At 42.6% G+C, this 22,103-nt stretch overlaps 1 protein-coding gene across 3 annotated transcripts in view; it reads right to left on the reverse strand.

Moving 5' to 3' along the window:
- UGP2 (UDP-glucose pyrophosphorylase 2) overlaps positions 1-21,809 on the reverse strand; it is a 73,827-nt gene extending 52,018 nt beyond the window's left edge. Inside the window, exon 1 of one of the 3 annotated variants that reach the window (XM_075863140.1) lies at positions 21,623-21,809. Coding sequence is in view for 1 of the 3 variants with exons in the window: in XM_075863139.1 (XP_075719254.1) it covers positions 18,240-18,258 (19 nt within the window). In the remaining 2 variants the exon portion in view is untranslated. Of the gene's footprint in view, positions 1-17,599; positions 17,622-18,239; positions 18,536-21,622 lie in introns of those variants that run through there. The other 2 variants (XM_075863139.1, XM_075863141.1) reach the window with 2 other exon arrangements.
- Positions 21,810-22,103: the final 294 nt, after the last annotated feature.

Here is a 22,103-nt window from a genome sequence, read left to right on the forward strand (position 1 = left end):
GTAATTATGGGAACTATATGGAGGTCTGCACAGAGAGGTCGTAATAAACATTACTTTTCCTCGTGTACAATAATTACATTCCAAGTTATAGTTACCATACATGGACCCTCCACACACTCAGGTCTCTATCTCCCGTCTGTCCTCTCCTAAGCGAGTTCCCTCAAGTAAGGCTCCTCTCTGGTATACCTCCGGAAACATATCCTATCTGAGCCCTGCTTGGGTCTATTATAACCCCTTGCTGTCCGCTTCCCCCTGTTTGGAGACGCCCAGTCCCACCTTTATGATCAAAGACACAGCTGCTGATAAGATTGAACTTCCCCTTTAACAACGAACAAAGAAAATGGTTCCTTATCAACCAGTGTTATCATATTATGGGATTCGGAGTTCGGCCTTCATTTACACATTGTACTGCAAGGTTGAGAGATATTGTTCACTCTCCTATCATGATCTGGAAGAGATACCTGGGAGAAGACCTTCTGTTGTGAGAATCAGGGCAAACAATGAGTATTTTGCATACTGATGAGGTACATTTCATTCAGACCTGCAAATAAATCCAAAACCCTACACTTTAATTCACCAAAATCAAAAACCTTATAATCAAATATAACATAAGGCATTCATTATTCGAAGTTCTGTATTTCTTGCCACAGCTTTAGTAGCCATAGACCGATGGGCAAACATATGGGTTGTACGATCAACATTTTCCCAGTAATAATGAATGCATTGAAGTACTTATTATAAGCAATAGGGTACCTGTGTTATTTGTAAAAATACAAGCCCCCCTCAAGAACATAAATATTTTTGTAAATAAATGTAAATTAAATTTTTTTTAAGCGGTACTCCAAGAAGTCGGTCCCTACATTGCCTCTAGCCGTGACGGATGACTCATCCACAGCATATAGCACTGCTGTGGATGAGAGTTGTCCGTCACGGCAGGAGGCAATGTAGGGACCGTCTTCTAGGAGTACCGTTGAGGTGAAGGACCTGCAGACACAGCATGATCTCGCGATTGAAGCAGATATGACGCTGGGCTGTGAAGAGGAGACCTGTATGACGCTGACTGGACAGCATCATAAAGTTGTCTTTACACCGCCCAGAGAGAAAAGAAAGAGTAACCTCCGATTTGGCTACTAGAGCCAAATTAGCATATGTACAAAAATGCACACGACTCTTAAAATAATAACGTTTTTTTTTTAAAACAAATTACACTGTAGTTATCAGCATCATAACATCTATTAGATTAGTTAGGACAGGGGTCTCAAACTCGGCCGGGGAAGTGGGCCACATATAGAAAAAATGTGAAGTTGACGGGCCGCATTACATTCAAATTTGATACAATACAAAATTATTGTTAATCAATTAGTTATTTGAACTACTATAAATACTACATTACTGTAATAATAATAGCGGTAGGTTTAAACAATCCAGTTTTCCAGCTTAAGAGTATGTTCACACGACCTATTTTCGGCCGTTTTTCGGGCCGTAAACGGACGAAAAACAGCCAGAAAATCGGAAGAACGTCTCCAAACATCTGCTCATTGATTTCAATAGGGAAACTGCGTTCTGTTCCGAAGGAGCGTTGTGAATAGAAGTGTATGATGCTGACGAATCAGCATCATTCACTTCTCATCGTTACCACCCAGCTTCTGGCAGTGCACAGACAACACAGCGTGATCTCGCGAGATCACGCTGTGACGTCACTTTCTCCCACAGGAACTTCATCGCGTCGGACGAACGAGGACACGCTGTGTGTCTGTGCACTGCCAGAACTAGGTGGTAACGATGAGAAGTGAATGATGCTGATTCGTCAGAATCATACACTTCTATTCACAACGCCCAGCTAGTAAAACAAGTAAACACACCCAGATGTTACAAACACAATACACGCCCAGATGTTACAAACACAATACACGCCCAGTTGTCCATTAGAAAGGCTCATTTGCATAAATATAAAATTGCTCATAACTTGGCCAAAAATGATCGTTTAAAAAAACCACAAAAAAAAAAACGTTACTGTTATCTACATTGCAGCGCCGATCACATACAATAGGAGATAGGGATTTGATCATCTGGTGACAGCCTCTTTAAATTCATTCAACATCCCAACTACATTATTAAACAAGAGGGGAGGTGTCTCTTAGACTGAAAGGCTAGAAAAATTGGGCTCGTTCAGTTTGGAAAAAGAGACGCTTTGAGGTGATCTTATTAACATGTATATGTGTGGTCAATACAGAGAACTAGCACATAATCTGTTCTTTCCAAGGACTTTACAGAGGACCAGGGGACATTCACTACATGTGGAAGAAAACGGTTTCAGACATCAATATAGGAAAGGGTTCTTTACAGTTAGAGTAGTAAAACTATGAAATGCCTTGCCCAAAGAGGTAGTAACGGCAAATTATAGGTCAGCATAAAAAAAAAGGCTAGATGACTAATGAAATTCAGATTTATAACTAATTTAGCAATGAATGATGTGTTATTGCGTGATAAAGGAAAGGTGGTCTAGATGGACCGGTGTCTTTTTTTCAACCTATGTAACAATACACTGCATCTTCAGGTTCTCTTTTATTGTGAGTTAATAAAGGTTTGACGTGACCGGTCTACAGTCTCTGAACCTCCAGTTATAAATGTTCTTGACTATTTATCCCCAAGTGAGGAACTAGAACTCATTGTACTATACTTATACGCCTGCCTCTCCTCGAACTTAAAAAATAAAATATAAATATATATCTGTATTTGCATGTAACTTATGCTTCCCATTGTTATTGTAGACTTGCTAATAATGGATTCCATTCGCAGAGGCTTTTCAGCACACTAATTAAAAACTTTTAAGGCAATGAGTTACTGAGAAGGGATTCACACCCTTGCTTTTATTTGTTGCAAAGAATTCAAATCATTTTTTTTCTTTATTTGGGCTCCGTTAATTACGGCTCAATAGACATATTCCCATAGTAACCAGGCAGTGATATTTTAAGACACCACCTGATGTCATGAAAAAAAAAAAACCATACGTATAGATTTAGTTCTTTCATTAACACTATTTCTCAGCCCAAGTTAACAGGGAATTAGTGAAAGGATAAGTAAAGCCTAATTCATACAAACCTCTTATCGTCGTGTAGTATCCTAGTGTAATCCAGCCGCAATACATTCTCGCCACCGACCCTAAAATACTACATGGTTCTACTCACATTAATGTTTTTGTGTATGGATACACTGCCGTAAAAATAAAAATTTCGAATGAATCATAGGATGTCTATTTACAGTTGAGAAATCAGCATAGAAGCCATTTGAGACCCAAAATAATCGCATCCGTTATACGCACCTGAAAAAGTATCCTTATTGGATACATATTACAGCTGCGACAATAGAGGATTGTTTTTGCCGATTTCTCAGAATACTTACGGATGTAACAAACATATCCAATACAGATCCAACATAGATTTATTAGGGATCGAAAACATACGGCTGTAATATGGACATGCTTACTGAACTCAATACAGAGTAACCCCTTCACGGCTGCCATACGGCTATATACATTCTAACTGCTGATGCCCCGTGCGTTAGCACGTGTATAAACGTTGACAGACTGGAACGAGTTTAACCCCTTAATGACCAGCCTATTTTAGACCTTAATGACCAAGCCATTTTTTACGTTTTTCCATCGTCGCATTCCAAGAGCTATAACCTTTTTATTTTTGCGTCGACATAGCTGTACAAGGTCTTGTTTTTTGCAGGACAAGTTGTATTTTTTAATAGCACCATTTTGGGGGACATATTATTTATTGATTAACTTTTATTTGGGGGGAAATAGAAAAAAACCTGAAATTTCGCCACGCTTTTTCGAGTCTTAAATCTACGCCGTTTACCGTGTGATATAAATAACACAATAACTTTATTCAGCGGGTTGTTACGATAGCAACGATACCAAATTTGTATAGTTTTTGTATGTTTTACTACTTTTACACAGTAAAAACTCTTTTTTTTCAAAATTATTTGTTTTTGTGTCTCCATATTTGAAGAGCCGTTATTTTTTCGCCGATGCAGTTGTGTGAGGGCTTTTTTTTTTGCGGGACGACTTGTAGTTTTTATTGGTACCATTTTGGAGTAGATGCGATGGGCCGGTCACTAACGGGTTAAGGAGTGCAGTGCTGCTTCAGTGTGAGCAGCACTGCACTCATGTCAGCCGGGGCTTTGAGAGCCCCGGAATACACCCCCTACGGTAGATAGTGCCACCCACAACACCCTGTAGGCAGCGCAAAACCCTCTGTAGATAGCGCAACCTAAGCTTCCCTCCAGCGCTCTGGCTGAGGATTCCTAACCTAGAGGGAGCCCCGTCATCTTTCCAACCCCGCTGTAGATAGAAACCCCCCCGCTGTACATCGCATCACACCCCACACTGTAGATAGCACCACCTGAACTGACTCTAGGAGCGGAATCCCCGGTGTCTGATTGCATTGGCCGGGGATTCCGCTTCTAGAGAGCACCTGACCTCACTGTCCATTTGGACAGTGACAGTGGCTCTCTCTAGGAGCGGAATGCCCGGCCTACACTCTGGCCAGGGATTCCGCTACTGAAGAACAGAATCTACAGGGAGAACTGTGGCACTATGTGGGCACTGTGGCACTATCTACAGTGGTATTGCGTCACTATCGACATGGACACTGTGGTGTTTTCAGGGGGTTGGGACAAAAAATCCTAACAAAAAATTCATCCATTTTTAATTTTATTTTTATTTTTTTTTTTAACGTCCAAGAAAAACGGATGACAAATTAAAAACACTGAATTAAACTAATTTAGAAAATGAAAGCCTCGTAGGTCTTGTAAAAAACAAAGTAAAAATAGTTGTGATATTCAAAGCGGTTCCAAAGATATTATCGTTTAAAGGAGCGCATATAAAAAAATTTTACAATTTGACCTGGACACGGGCATCAATGACCCTTGGTCATGAAAGGGTTAAAAGAAGCCCATTTACAACAAAGTTTCCTAGATGTAATGTTGCCGTTATCTTATATGGTCGTGTGAATAAGGGTATATCCCCCGTGGATTTCAAAGTGAATCCGTAACCAAATCCAAATGTGTTACATTAGAAAATCCACAGCATGCACGAAATTTCAGCACAGATTGTATCCGCTAAATGTGACTGGGGTTTGTAAAATTACAACGGCATATGTTGTACTGTAAATTACAGTAGATTTTCATTGTCGAATCTGCAAAGTTTATAAACCATCATTTGTCTGAAAACTTGGTCTAGCTACATTGCACATATATACATGATGCCCATTCAAATGAACTGAGTGGGGGGGGAGGTTGAGAATGTAACACAAGTCGACACGACATGGTCAGGGAAAAAAATATTTTGAGATGCATTTTCAGAGCGTTTTTTGAGGTTTTAATGAAAGACTTCAAAAGGGAAAAATCAGCTTGTAAAAGGCTTCAAGAAATTACATCAATTCTTTTTAACAAAGCATATTTTACATGCCGCTTTTTAATTTAGCAGTGAAAAATATTTCACGTTTTTCAGCGCATAATACAAGCGTTTTACGTGCCGCCAAAATATGCCTGAAAACATGGCCTAAGTTAGGCAGAACTAGAGTTGCTCTTTACAGCAGCTCTCAGAGGAGGTTCCTGGGCGAGGGACCTACCCATAAAACTAATATACACTGAAAGGTCATAAAAGGGTTGGTCTCACAAAGATGAAATAAGGACGGACAGCAGCCCCCCCCCCCCCCATCCCCCATTGAGCCAGGGCGGAGAGGCGCACAAAGGCTGGCCGTTTCTCTTACGCCTCATGCACACGACCGAGTGTGCCGTCCGAGTCAAGATTTTTTCCTCGGATCGGAAACTCGGACCATTTTTCACGGAGCCGATTCACCCGCTAAAGTGAATGGGTCAATGCATACTATAGGGTGCCACTCGGATACCGTCAAAAAAACGGCCCAAGTGGCACAACGGTCGTGTGCATGAGGCATAAGTGACTTGAGCCATCCATGTTTTACATAGCTTCCCCAAAGTTTATTAATGGCCTATATAAAACTTACATTCTACCCCTCAACACTCAATTTTTAATTTCCGCGGATATAAACCATAAAAGTTTGGACAAGAACTGCATGGAGTATGGGGATATGCATGCTATATATGATACCAGGAAATCAACTTTTCTAACAGAAGTGATCCGAAAATGAGAGAAGTTTGAACACTCAAGTCAAATTTTTAGAATACTGGAACATTTTTGGGGATTTCTATTAACAATCAAAGTATGGTTTCTTTAGAATCACTTGAACAGCATGAGGATAAATAAACATTTATTATAATCCACATCCAGAATACCATATTCCTAAATGAATAATTCTCAATAAAAACCTAATTCACATGTAAAGCAACATATTCTGGTAAAGATATGAAGACTTCTACGTCAAAAATTTGGGAAGATACAGAGAAGCTAAGGCACACGATGACGTTTAATAACCTACACTACAATGTGAAATCCCCACAGGGACATATTGTACATTTATACTGTAACACTACTCCTCTAGAAAGAAATACCAGAGGTCATAGCACCATTTGTTACACATGCCGTATTTTTAAACCGAGGGTATTTATGGATTGAAGAAAAGGTCATTTAACCCCTTCCCGCCGCAGCCACTTTTGGACTTCCGGACAGAGTCCTATTTTTTCAAATCTGACGTGTCACTTTATGTGGCAATAACTTTGGAATGCTTTTACCTATCCAAGCTATTCTGAGATTGTTTTCTCCTGACAAATTGTACTTTATGTCAGAGGTAAAATTTGGTCGATAAATTCATCGCTTATTTGTGAAAAACACTGAAATTTCCCAATATTTCCATTTTGTAGAATTTTAAATGTATCTGTTTGTAGAGCGTAATACCACACAAAATAGTTACTAATTAACAATTCCCATATGTCTATTTTACATTTGCATCGTTTTTTGAGCGTCCTTTTCATTTTCTAGGACGTTGCAAGGCTTATAAATTTAGAAGCAATCTCTCAAATTTTCCCAAAAATTTCAAAAAGCCTATATTTACAGGGTTCAGTTCAGAAGTCACTTTGAGGGGCCTATATTTTGGGAAACCCTAATAAATCAACCTATTTTAAAAACTGTACCACTCAAAGTATTCAAAACAGCATTTAGAAATTAAAGAGGCTCTGTCACCACATTAGAAGTGCCCTATCTTGTACATAATGTGATCGGCGCGGTAATTTAGATTACAGCAGTGTTTTTTATTTATAAAAACGATCATTTTTGATGGAGTTACGACCTATTTTAGCTTTATGCTAATGAGTTTCTTAATGCCCAACTGCGTTTTACTTTTTGACCAAGTGGGCGTTCATTTACACACCACATAGTGTTCTTACTAGATCACTATGTGCAGCCACATACACACACATTAACGTTACTCAAGTGTCCTGACAGTGAATAGAGATCGCTACCAGCCAGGTCGCGATGTCTATTCAGAATCCTGACACTTCGCTAACGTGTGTGTGTGATTTACAGCAAGGCAAGCGTAATCTCGCAAGATTACGCTGTAAACTGTCATTTAAAATGGGATTACGCTGGTCTTGCTGTAAATCGCACACAGACATTAGCGAAGTGTCAGGATTCTGAATAGACATCACGTCCTGGCTGGTTGTGATCTCTATTCACTGTCAGGACACTTGAGTAACGTTAATGTGTGTGTGTATGTGGCTGCACATAGTGATCTAGTAAGAACACTATGTGGTGTGTAAATGGAGAGAAGTGTATGACACTGAGGGTATGTGCACACGATAACTGCATTTACGTCTGAAATTACGGAGCTGTTTTCAGGAGAAAACAGCTCCGTAATTTCAGACGTAATTGCATGTACTCGCGTTTTGCGAGGCGTCAATTACGGCCGTAATTTGGAGCCGTTCTTCATTGGAATCAATGAAAAACGGCTCAAATTACGTCTCAAGAAGTGTCACTTCTTTTGACGAGCCGTCTTTTTTACGCGTCGTCGTTTGATAGCGACGCGTAAATGACAGGTCGTCGGCACAGTACGCCGGCAAACCCATTCAAATGAATGGGCAGATGTTTGCCGACGTATTGGAGCCGTATTTTCAGACGTAAAACGCCTCGTTTACATCTGAAAATAGGTCGTGTGAACCCAGCCTGATTGCTCAGCGTCATACACTCCTCTGTACAACGCCCACTTGGTAAAAGAGTAAAACACGCCCAGTTGGGCATTGAGAAACTCATTAGTATAAATCTAAAATAGGTCATAACTCCGTTAAAAACTATTGTTTTTCTAAATAAAAACACACTGCTGTAATATGCATTAGGCTGGGTTCACACGAGTGTGGAGTTTTTGCGCAGGCAAAAACGCGGCGTTTTGCGTGCGCAAAAGCCACTTAACAGCTCCGTGTGGCTGCAGCATATGATGCGCGACTGCGTGCTTTACGCGCAGCCATCATAATGACACTCCGTTTGGATGTTTGTAAACAGAAAAGCACGTGGTGCTTTTCTGTTTTCATTCATCCTTTTGACAGCTGTTGCGCGAATCACGCAGTTTGCACAGAAGTGCTTAAGTGCGGCATGCGTTGTTTACACGCACCCATTGACTTTAATTCTGCAGCTTTTAGAAATATCCCACGTGGCCCTAGTATGCTAATGGACTAAAACACAGGCGCATCTAGTGGATTTTGGGGCCTTCTTTTTATTAGAATATATATTTTAGGCACCTTGTCAGGTTAGGAGAAGTCTTGTGGTGCCAAAATAAAGGAAACAGCCCAAAAAAGACCCCATTTTGGAAACTACACCCCACAAGGAATTTATCTAGGGGTGTAGTGAGCATTTTGACTGGCGATCCATAGATTTTGTTTGAATTTGGCTGTGAAAATGAAAAATTTTATTTTTTCCCAATAAGACGTAGCTTTAGCTGAAAAGGTTTCATTTTCTCAACAGAAAGGAGAAAAAGCACCCCAATATTTGTAAAGCAACTTCTCCAGAGTAGGGAAATACCCCATATGTGGTCATAAACTGCTGTTTGGGCACACGGCAGGGCTCAGAAGGGAAGGAGCGCCATTTGGCTTTTGGAGCACAGATTTCGCTGGATTGGTTTCTCTGCACCATGTCGCTTTTGCAAAGCCCCTAAGGTACCAGTACAGTGGAAACCCCCCAAAAGTGACTCCATTTGGCAAACTAGACCCCTTGAAGAATTCATCTAGGAGTATAGTGAGCATTTTGACTCCACAGTTTTTTGCTGCATATATTAGAATCGGGATGTGAAAACAAAAAACTTAAAATAAGATGTAGTTCTAGCTCGAAATTTTTCATTTTCACAAAACTATAGGGGAAAAGCACGTTAACATTTGTAAAGCATTTTCTCCCAAGTGCGGAAATACCCCATATGTGGTCAGAAACGGCTATTTGGACACACGGCATGGCTAAGAAGGAAAGGAGCGCCATTTGGCTTTTTGAGAGCATATGCTTGTCACAATTGCAGAGATTCATGACATACCAATGCAGTAGAAATTTTCCAGATCTGACCCATTTTGAGACTTTACCCCTCAAGGAATTAAATTAGGGGTGTAGTGAGCATTTTGACCCACAGGTGTTTTATAGAATTGGGGATAGAAAATTTAAATCTGCATTTTTTTTTCCCAATAAAATGTAGATTTAGCTCAACATTTTTTGTTTTTAAAAGGAATACAGGATTAAAGGTACCCCAAAATTTGTTCCGCAATTGCTCACGAGTAAGGCAATACTGGGCATAAACTGCTGTTTGGGAATACTGCCAGGCTCAGAAGGAGAGCCATTTGGCTTTTGGAGCTCATATTTTGCTTGGTAGTAGTTTTGTTTTGGGGTTTTACTGGCGTTTCAGCTTATAATGTGGAGGCATACGTAAACTGGGCAGAGTAGATCTCAGTATATGTAAGCTGGGCGGAGTACATCAGGACATAATAGGGTGATGTAATAATGGCGTAAATGAAAAAGAAAATTAATAATCCATGGATTGCGGTGGTATGCTTTGAACCAATCCTTTATGCACAGGCCATGTTTTTTGGAGCAGGTGTCACACTGATAAATGGTGTCCTTTCTAAGGGCCTGTTCATATCAGCGTTGGCTTTACGTTGAGTGGTTCCGTCTGAGGTCTCCATCGAGTGAACCCCTCAACGCAAAGTCAAACGGAAACCTTAGCTTCTGTTTGCATCACCATTGATATCAATGGTGACGGAAACATTGCTAATGATGACTAAATGGTGACAAACGGAAACCATTAGCAATGTTTCCGTCACCATTGATATCAATGGTGATGCAAACGGAAGCTACGGTTTCCGTTTGACTTTCCGTTGAGGGGTTCCATGACTGAAACCTCTGACAGAACCCCCTCAACGGAAAGCCAACGCTGATGTGAACAGGCCCTTATACCCTTTTTGGAACACACTACGCACTTTTTTTGGGTTCTTCCTTGGCTTGCCGTTTGGGGAACTTCGCTGAGAAAGAGTTGCCCTGCAATAAGGCAGCCTCGCTTCAAGCGGAGATGAAGTTTTGGGGCAGACGTGCTTGGGTCCTCCGCAGTTCCCAAATATAGGGGCCTTCCTTGATTATTACCTCTTAAAACTGAAGAAATGTTCCCAACTGACCTGCACAACGGGATAGCAAGAAATCCTTATACAATGTCATCTGTACGATGGGCACGGCCAGCTTTATGTACCGTGGGACACGGCTTTGTGGTAAACCCGGGGTATTGTACAAAATATCTGCGCTCCAGTATTGCCTAATCTTTGACTTAATCACTAGCCCTATAAGCAGCACAGGGCCCGAAAGTGTCCTCATCTCTGCTGCATCTACGGGGTTCACCTGTGGGGTCTAGCAAATGATGATGTGAAAAACTACTGGACCTAAAAAATTTGTCTAGGCCATCATTTTACTTCATTTTGTTCCGAGACTCATAACGTTTTATTTTTCCGTTGACGGAGCTGCGTGAGGGATTGGTTTTTGTGGAATGAGCTGTAATTTTTATTGGTTCCATTTTGGGCTAAACGCGTTTTGTTTTATTTAATACTTTCTATTACATTTTTTGGGAGACAAGGAAACCAAAACCCCAGCCAGTGTCAGAGGCTGTGAGGAAGCTCCACTTCAAGAGAACTGCTGCTGTTGACACCCACTTGTCTATTATAGCCTCATTTGCATATTTAGAAAAAAAAAAGCTCATAACTTCTAAAATAAACTTTTTGGAACACAATTTTCACTAGTATCAGTGTGACAGCGCCTATTAGATTAGCTAGGAGATTGGGCATTACTTAAAGAGGCTCTGTCACCAGATTTTCAAACCCCTATCTCGTATTGCTGCAGATCGGCGCTGCAATGTAGATTACAGTAACGTTTTTTTTTTCAAAAACAAGCATTTTTGGCCAAGTTATGAGCATTTTTAGATTTATGCAAATGAGCCTGTCTTATGTACAACTGGGCGTGTTTAAAGTTATGTCCAAGTGGGCGTGTATTGTGGGTGTACATCTGGGCGTTTTTACTTGTTTTACTAGCTGGGCGTTGTGAATAGAAGTGTATGATGCTGACGAATCAGCATCATCCACTTCTCTTCGTTAACACCCAGCTTCTGGCAGTTCACAGACACACAGCGTGTCCTCACTCATCCGACGAGATGAAGTTCCTGTGGGAGGAAGTGAGTGACGTCACAGCGTGATCTCGCGAGAACACGCTGTGTGTCTGTGCACAGCCAGAAGCTGGGTGGTAACGAAGAGAAGTGGATGATGCCGATTCGGCAGCATCATACACTTCTATTCACAACGCCCAGCTAGTAAAACAAGTAAAAACGGCCAGATGTTACACACACACAATACACGCCCAGTTGGACATAAGGCTCATTTGCATAAATATAAAAATGGTCATAACTTGGCCAAAAATGCTCGTTTTTGAAAAAAAACGTTACTGTTCTCTACATTGCAGCGCCAATCTGCTGCAATAGGAGATAAGGGGTTTGAAAATCTGGTGACAGAGCCTCTTTAAAATTTAGGGGCCCAGGACAATGAACACTAGGTGCTCTATTTAGAGGCTGTTTTTTAATTAATAATAAATTATATTTATACCCGTGATCAGACCTATGGAGCATCAACATAATACAGGTTTTTGTTTTAAGGAACGTAGTGGTGTGGGAAATCTTGATGGCAATAACTGATATAATTTACAGCGAAACAAGCGTCCTGGGGAATGGTTGCAAACAAGCGCTGTGTATCAAGAGGGCTCAGCAGTTTTGGAGGAAAGCTTTTCCTGGGCCAAAAGCCAATACATCGATCTGAACCTTGATTATTCTTACTAAACTTTACAGAAAGGGAAGGATAAAACTACAGTTTCCAGAGAATTATTAATCCCTTCCTGCTGCTCATACAGCTGCCGTCGTTTCTAGACTACAACACCTCTATGACCAATTTTGTGAGCCCCCAGTAAACACTCCCTCTACTATAAATACCCCCTCAAAAACAGTTGGTTTTGTGTATGACAGTATACGTTTGTGTTATTAATCCTATGTCTCACCTTTATTTTCATTCAGCTTTGCCTCAAATTGACAATCCAACCGTGCCCGATGGACCCTACGGTTTATAATAGGTTCAATATGGTGTCCGTCATTTTGACAGATTAAAATAGTGCTTGCTGCGCTATTTTTACTTTCAAATACGATGGAACAAGCGACGAGGGCTCTGGACGCAGATGTGAACGTGGCCTAATGCACAAGAAATGTACTACTGGTCCGTAACTATTTCAGTTGTCTATTACGTATGGGTGACCACTAAGGGTGCGTTCACATATCAGCATCAGTTTTTTGGTCTCAAGTGATTACAACGGATGCAAAAATCTATCAGTTGTCATCAGGCTTTTTCACGATTTTTACTACAAAGCCATCAGTTGTCATCGGTTTTCACCATCCGCTTTTAACATCAGTTTTTACCACAAATGGTCTACCAAAAAGGTCCTCTAGGGTATGAAAATATGACAATTTTATCAGAGTGGTGCATGGCTTTTGATAGATTAGTCCATCATGTATCCAGATACTTGTGTACCATGTCAGGGCTCTCCTTGGCTCCAGCCTCAGCGCTACACTGAATGCTGACACACACATTGTAATGTCACGTGTGTCATATTCAGTCCAGCGCCAAGAGGGAGCCCACAAGGCAGCTGCTGTCCACTCAGATCAGATCTTCGACGCAGCCTTGTGCTCACAAGACGCCAAACACTAGCCCTTACTTCAGGGAGTAGATTGTGTTTGGCACCTTTACAGCTACCCAATCCCAACCCACATCTACTACCCACACACAGGGATGGCTGTTTCTATTCAGACAACAGGGTTCGTGTGTCGGCCATTAAGAACAGCCATCTAGGTCTGTTTTTGACAGCCGTTTTGTATCCGTGTTCGTGTTTCCCGTTTTTGACAAATTTTAAAAGAAAGATGAATTTCATGTGTAGATAATGAAACAGTGCCCACTATAGGGAATGTCGGAGTGCCCTCTGTATATAATGCCACAGTACACCCTGTAGATGTCACACAGCTCCCCTGTAGATAGCGCCACACAGCACCCATTGTAGATCGCGCCACCCACACTGTATATATCACTACCTCCTTCCCCTGTAGAGTTGTCACACAGCCCCCTGTAGATAGCGCCACAGTGCCCCCCCGTAGATAGCACCCCCCCTTCCCCTGTACTGTAGCTAGCGCCACTGAAGCTCCCTCTAGCAGAGGAATCCCCAGCCACAGCATTGCCGACGCTGTGGCCAGGGACTCCCTCCAGGAAGAGTCCCTGACGTCACTGTCCATATATTGACAGTGACCTCAGGGGATTTCCTCTAGGAGCGGAATCCCCGGCCAGATCATCGGCAATGGGGATTCCGCTAAATCAGTAGCCACTGACGTCACGGTCCATATATGGACAGAGATGTCAAGGGCTTCCCCGAGCACAGCGCTGTGCCCGGGGAATCCTGGGCGAGCAGAGGAGCTATCTCTGCTCCTCTGCTGTGAACGAATTCCGAAGCAGGGACCTGATGGTTTCCTGCTTCAGTATTAGTTCAAAAGTGGACAGCGGGACATACCGCGACGGTTGGGAGGTAGTCAGGGGCTCCGCTTGGAGCGGAATTCCCGGCAATGCTATGACCGGGGATTCCGCTCCCAGCTCACATCCACCCTCCCGCCAGGTGCTGCCGGAAGGTGCATGCGGCAGCACCCGGCGTTCATACGGCTACAATGTACTAAGATAGGATACAGCGCTGGACCGTCCTAGGACCCTAACCTAGAAACGCTGCAGGCAACGGTTTTTGGATCCGGCTCCCAGGGCGGTCCGGCGCCACAACTGATGTCCCCTCTGCCAGAACAGATCCCATAGAAAACTTTGGGATCTGTTCTAGCATCAGTTTGCCTCCGGCTTTTCTTCAACACTCCGGAGGTAAACTGAAGCGGACGCGGGACATATGTGAACGGCCCCTAAGAAAGTCAAACTGGTTCATAGATTAATCAGATTGGTTTCTAAAGCCAGCAATAAACATTTATAGTATGTCAGCTTGATATACTAAAAATGACAATGTCTGATCGGTGGGGTCCCTGCAGTCAAAAACAGGTGCGCCAGGTCTCCCATTGCCGACAGAGAATTGGTCATTACTGCGCGGTTACTCTACATTATAGTCTATGCAATAAAAGTTAATTGTGGAACAAAGTATTTTAAAAACAAAGTACATGCAATAATTACCTTGCCGAATGACATGAACATAAATTATCTAAACTATACTGTACCTATTATAAATAACGCCCATTTTGAAAGTAGGAATTGTGGTGGATCCAGAAGTCGGTCTCCCACCAATAAAACATTAAATGCATTCCTATCTCTATGCCATAAAAGTTTGCGGTGAGAAAACCCTTTAAATAATTATCCTATGGTAAAGCACAGTTAGATGAGATTGAGGAATTTCAGGGAGTTGAGGTTGTTAGTGTGGTAAAGGTTAGTATTTGTAGACAATACAACATTATACATGTCAATGCAGCTCATCTATGTAGCACCAGGGGTGCAAGAAAATCCTCAAGATCATACACTGATGAATTGCTGCAACCGCTGTATAGTAAGGTCCAATTAACACCTAAGGCCTCATGCACACGACCGTAGCCGTGTGCACGGCCCGTGATTGCGGCACGGACGGCCGCGGAGTGTCATCCGTGGGCCGTCCGCAATTCACGGACCGTGCACACATCAATTGAAATGAGCCCGGACTAGAAATGCGGCCAGTAGAACGACTTGTCTTATCTTTTTTGCGTCCGGGCTCTCGGCCAATGCACGGACCGTATAAACCACGGTCATGTGCACGGGTCCGCAATTCACCCGCATTTTTGCGGATGAATTGAGGACACAAAAACCAGTTAGTGTGCATGAAGCCTTATTGTTTGCCTACATTTAATACATTAAATGTAGGTCGTGGCATCCGTCACCCATTGGCGAGAATAGAATCAATTTAACATAAGTCATTAACAGATACGTATCCATTAAACGAATACCATTAAAGCCATTTAATATAATTTAAGGCCTCTGTTGCAGGCACACCTCACCAATGGATTATGGTATCCGTTTAACAGATACGTCATGAAAAGCGGTTGAAAAGCCCATGATTTATACGTTAAACAGATACCTGTAATGTATGCTACTGTATGCCATACATCACCCATAGGCTCAATGTTAAAAACAAACCATACTTTTTTTTTGCAAGATCTTGCGGATTGGAAAATGATAGTTAACTACACTATTGCAAATGTAAAAAAAAAAAAAAAAAGCTATACCAACGTATACCAGGCCGACAAAGGCCAAAAGACACTCTTTCGGTCTAATGGAGCCCTGTGGATATGTCTAGCGTATACATTAGGAGCTTTAACTAGACATAGGGTAAAAACGAGATGTGAACATAGACTACGAAGTACATTTTAATATGGAAGGAAGGGAATAGGAAACAGTTACTCTAGGTTTGCACATTAGGCGTTATGCAAACAGCAGAGCATGTGTTGGCATACACTCTCCGGCTCCGCACACTGCATTGCTTCTAGGCGAGAATACCTCCCATTATACGGGCATCCAATGGAGCACGTCACAATGTCTTTCTTGTAGAATATGGAATCGGACAGAAAAAAAAAAAATCTACAAATTTTTCCATATGAAATTGGAGGCGTACAGTAGGGAAGTTCACAAAGCCACATTACAGAAAAAACCCATTTGCTTCAATTACGCAGATATATACTATATTTGTCATCCAGGAAAATCTCTCTGATGGCAAGTGAACTAGAGTGGAAAGCAAATAGTACTACGTTCATTTCTTTTCCAGAGTTCTGCTTTAGAAAGACCGATATATAAGAGCCTGTTCACATCAGCGTTGCTCTTTCGTTCCGTCGGGGGTTTCCGTCGGGTTAACCCCTCAACGGAAAGGCAAACAGAAACCTTAGCTTCCGTTTGCATCACCATTGATCTCAAAGGTGACGGAAACTTTGCTAATGGTTTCCGTTTTTGTCACCGTTGTGAACGGGTTCCGCTGTTTTGACGGAATCAATAGCGCAGTCGACTGTGAAAACTCAGACGGAACTCCTCAACGGAACGGCAAGGCTGATGTGAACAGGGCCTGATCTTGATATTCTGTTTGCCGCAGGTTACTAAGAGGCTTATGTTGGGTAATGCAACACTAGATTTCTTCATTAAAATTGCAGTATCAACAATGTTATTGCTTAATGGAAAACACGACAAAAGTAGAAACATACATTGTACCGAATATGTGATAATTACCAGGTGAGATAGATAGGATATGTAATCCCATCTAACATTAGTGAGGGTCCATGAGCTGGGATCCCCACCGATTACAAGAATAAAAGGGCCTACAGGGCTTATTAATGAGCTCTAATTAGTGTTTTCCATAACAACCTCAAAACACAGTCGTTCTATGAAACACCATTCATATCGATGACGCCATACCCAGTGTGCAGACACAGCACCACGAAAATGAATGGTGCTGCCAAAGAAAAGCTGTGTACGAGTTTCCAAGTCAGCAAAATCCCTAATTAGTGCCAAAGGGAGCGTAGAAGGGTCTTCGATCTGGAAATCAGTGGGGGGGGGGGGGGGTCTCTGCTCATGGATCTTCACTAATGTTTCCTGAAAGGAACCAAGACACGGAGATCACCTTTAAGAACCACATTGAGGTTCTGTCGCGATACAAAGTTAATTTAGCCACAGCACCAATGGTGACGACCAATATACTCTACGGCAGGCGTATGTTGTTCTTTATACTATTCATATTTCTACAAGCAGCAATTCAGCTCAATGTCATGGGGTCATAACAGGGACTGGTCCTCATATTCTGCTGTTTCACATACCCCACATTACCACAATGACAAATTAATAAATGAACCCTGGGGATCTTAGATAACACTACAGGTTATAACATAAGGCAATATATTGGACGTCACAAGATCACTAATCTCAGAAGATAAGAACATAAATTGTTGGATATATATATATACACACACACATATATACATACTATTTATATTTCATTTGTATTATACATACATACCCATACACGCAGCCCCCTTACCTCATAAACAAAGCATTACATTTATTATTTGCTTGTGATCCCATTGGAATGACAAGGTTTTCAATATTTTTTTCCTTCATGAGGCTGCACTGAATTTGCATGAACATACATAAGTAAAGACCGCTCTTGAAGAAAAAAATGCCCATGGCCGGCATCAGACACCTGAAGTGGGCATCCAGAGCATCCATCCAGTGCCCAGCAGTACCAGTCCCGGCTGTGAACAGACAGAGCTAATATTCCAGCATTGCATCTGTATGCAGACATGCATGGATCACACAGTTACAGCAATGCAGCAGTCATCCGAGCTCCAGCTACGACCTCCAGATCATGAGGACTAGTTCCTGCTATTATTGCCAGCCGGGAATCAGGGATCCAGACCACGTCCACAGCAGCTCCATGACAATCAAATATAGTATTAAACCTTATGCAACACATCCAGCAAACATGCCTGGCCCTGCTGCTGTCACATCTGGTGCCTTATTCCTTCTCAATGACCCTAGTGCAAAAATCACACATACCAAGCCCTGAGCCCCCAGCCAAAGGTTAGCTGGAATTCTCTGTTACCCCCTCCGCTAGCACAGGGCAGCAATGCTGTGCAGCCCGTCCCCTTACATACAATGCAAATATAGAGTCCACTTACCATTTGCGAGTGAAGACATGTTTGCCGATGTTCCGTGTCCCCGTTAGGAATAATGTAGACTGGTCACACTTGAATCAATTAGGAAGTGGCAACAATCAGCAGATTAATATTGGCTTCCAAGTAGGAGGTAAGGCAAACAAATTCCTCTACAGTGGGGGGGGGGATGTTCTCCTCCCCCACAGATGGGGTGCAGGCAGGGAAAGTTGACTGGCACCAGTGCCCCCTCTGTGTGTACAGCAGCAGCTCCTCTGATGATGCACAGAACTCGACATGTACATTTCATCAATGGGAGTGGGAGTGCCTGACATGACATGTGACAGCCCAGGGGACCATAGACTAATAGCACGTATTCTCCCTCCTCTTCCTCCACCTCCTATGTGTAATGCATGGCCTCTATACTGTGCAGCCCAGGAGAGGACACAGCAGTCACGTCCTGAACACATGATCACTGCATTGATACATATATACACACATAGTAGTTGACCAGTATACAGCAGATCCATGCATCAGGGTGGATAGAGGAATTCCACTCCGCCTTCTGCAGATCCATCCCAGCAGACTGCCACCCACTACTAACCAGCCAACCACAGACACACACATGCCAGAGGAGGCTGCCAAGGCTTCCTATACTGGATCTGCTTGCAGCAACATTGCAGAACACAGCAGATCACTGAAGAGCATTTCCCCCCAACAATCAAACCCCACCAGTGAATGGAAGTGTCCTTGAGTTTGACCTCATCTGTTCAATTCCATTCAGACATTACTAAGTTACATTGGTTCATGGAAATCCCAGCTATTAACCACTAATATGGATATTACAGTTCTAGTATATGGTCAGCCAGCTTTCCTTGGATCCTGAAAGGCAAATCTGCCTAGTTCTGCAGTAATATAGGATCTGAGGTCGTGTCACAAGGCGGATTTGCCATTCAGAAACTTGGAAAAGTTGGATGATGCGCCCTGTGACAGCAGCCATTTTTATGGTCACCCAGTTTTTAAAGAATTAGATATAACTAAAAAACGGCTGAACAGATTTTTTAAGCGCTTGACAAAACTCAAGCACCCAAGTCCTTGACATCTACGTAGATACAAGAACATGCTACGTGCTCTATTCATCTACATACAAAAGATGACAGCCACTCAAGCAAATAAATTCATGGCTTTATATGCCTGATGCGATTTGAGTTAGAGATTTCTTTATCTCATCTTAGTCTCCAGCGCAAATTCTGTCGAAAATGCTGCACAAAATAGCAGAGCTTGACAGGTAAACAGGGACAACAGGACGGAAAACCAATAGACCCATTAAAGTCAATGGGCTCCATCGTGCACCATTGGTGTCCGTCATGCATCGGAATTGGGGGCTTCCAGTATTTTCGTTGTTCTGCTTCTATGACGGAGTTCAGCACACACTGAACGCAGATGTGAACAGAGCCTTAGAACTCAATGATAACTAGAAACAAGTATCACCTCAGAATTACAGTGCATGACTATAAAACATAACATTGCCAACCACCACTGTAGGCAGAAGTTGTCGTAGTCGTCCCCTCTAGCTCCCTGTACATACTGGATTGCTGTTTGCAGGGACCACTAAACTCAAAAAGGGAAGGGGGCTTATATACACGCTTTGGGCATCAAATTGACTTCAAGGGGCGCCCTAAGGCCTTATTCACATGAACATGTTAAACGTCCATGCGACGGCCGTCACACGGACCTATATAATTTAATGTGGCCGTTCACACGGCCGTTGTTTCAACGGACCGTGTGAAGGGTCTGTGAGAAAATAGGCCACGTCCTATTTTTTCACGCTTCACGCATCCCTCCATAGACTCTAGAGCACGAATGCACCTTGCACGTGAAAAACGGCTGTTTTTCGCGGTCGAGATGCACAACGCCTGTCTAGCCTTACAGTAAGGGCTCATTCAGATTAGCGTAAAACTCATCCGTGTGCTGTGCGTGATTTGCGCATCAATTCTATTCCCAAAAAAAGTTATGTGCTTTGCGAGTGCGTGAAAAACGCATTCCACTCGCAAAGCAACAATGCAATGACATCGCACACGGACCAGATTTACGCGCGGATTTTACGCGTGTAAATCTGTCACGCTCGTGTGAATGTAGGCTGAAATCTATTGAATAGAGAGAGTAATTCTCAGCAGCATAGGACAGCACGACCTTGGCTTGTGTGTGACAGATAACGTGTCCCTTATAAGAGACGGCCGTGCTGCAGAGTGTCAAAGTGCAGGCTTATTTTAAGAAAGTCATTGAGTAATCGGTCAGTGTGATGTCTGGTTCTTGGCAGATACAGAGTCATACCCTGACCTTTACCAGGAGAACGTGTTACAGCCACAGGGAGCTGCTGTACAGTGTGACTACTGCTCAAAGGGCATTTACCCCTGAAAATCACCCTCAAATATAAACGTCACTAGAGGAGATGTATCAAAACCGGTGCAAAGGGAGATTGGAGCGGTTACACATGGCAACCAATCAGATTCCACCTCATTTTTTCAGAGGCCTTTTGGAAAATGAAAGCAGCAACCTGATTGGTTGACATGGTCAACTAGTCCACTGCCCTTTTCCTTCGCACCACTTTTTAAATATCTCCCCCAGTTGTTGAACATCTTTTAGACCCGATTCAGGGAAAGCTGGGTGACAGTTATATTATATCACTACATGACTAGGCGGCTTTGCCTATTGGGCCCCAATGAAAAAGCTGTATAAGGGCCCCCAACCTATCGCCATCATTTAAATTACAGGTCTCCTCACACGGGGCATAGGGACTGGGTGCAACTGAACCCTTGTACTTCCTATAGTTACACCCAGTTTGCCAATCAGCACTCGCGAAAAGCTGGATAACACCCAATAGTAGCTGTAATGGCAGTGAGATTTATCAAAACAAGAAGTAAATGAGGAATAGTTGCCTATAGAAACCTATTAGATTGCTTCTTTCATTTTCAAAAAAAGCCTATGAAAAATGAAAGCCTGAACCTGATTGGCTGCTTTGGGCAACTACTGTTCTCCTTTGCAGTTTTGAATATCTCCCCCCATGTTTGTCACACAGCTTTCTCAGAAACAGATATAATTCAAATGGATTCATGAATTATTACAATACCTCTCACACCCGAGGACAACTATGGGAGCGTTTGGGTTTTTTTTTGTTTTGTTTTAGCATTTAATAGTCCACCAAAAACGTTGCAAAACGTCACATTGATTTATGGGATTGATATAGATTTTAGAACTATCATGCATATAGAAAAATGCGTCCCTTCCATAGGAACATGCAGAATGACAAGCCATGTGTAGACACATATGGTAAGTGCAGATCTGTACTACAGGTAACCAGCAGCTCTGTGCTACACATGCAGCGGGGAGTTTGAGCCACTGATACGCACCTGATAAGAGAAGCTATGGCTGGGCCGAGGCGCCCTGCAAATGAGCGCCTGGAACACTTCCGACACCCGCTGACATCACTCAGCACCCCCTCCCCTTATTGGTTTATGACTACTGCCAAAACCACTAGTGTCGCCACTACACCGGACATTTTCTTGAAGCCACTCGCCATGCTGTAGTGGATTCCTACGACAAAATGGCGATGATGTGTACGTGTTAGACTGCTGCTAAAATAGGATTGGTTTTAAGTATATCAGGTGACCTAATTTAAATGGGAGGGGCTTACTTATTTCTACCGCTGTCCCGGCATAACCAATTGGAAAAAAGAACTCTGACACGCCACCTAGTGATGACTAATAGTATTGTTTATGTAAAGGAAATGTCTCCTGTGTTGGAGTTGCTGTTTTCGGACTGGAGCCGCACAGTTACTGGCCGCATGACGTCACGTGGCGCTAACTCTAGCTTTTTAATAAACTTTTCTAC

This window comes from Rhinoderma darwinii, chromosome 4 (genome assembly GCF_050947455.1).
Source record: "Rhinoderma darwinii isolate aRhiDar2 chromosome 4, aRhiDar2.hap1, whole genome shotgun sequence".
Lineage (NCBI taxonomy): Eukaryota > Metazoa > Chordata > Amphibia > Anura > Rhinodermatidae > Rhinoderma > Rhinoderma darwinii.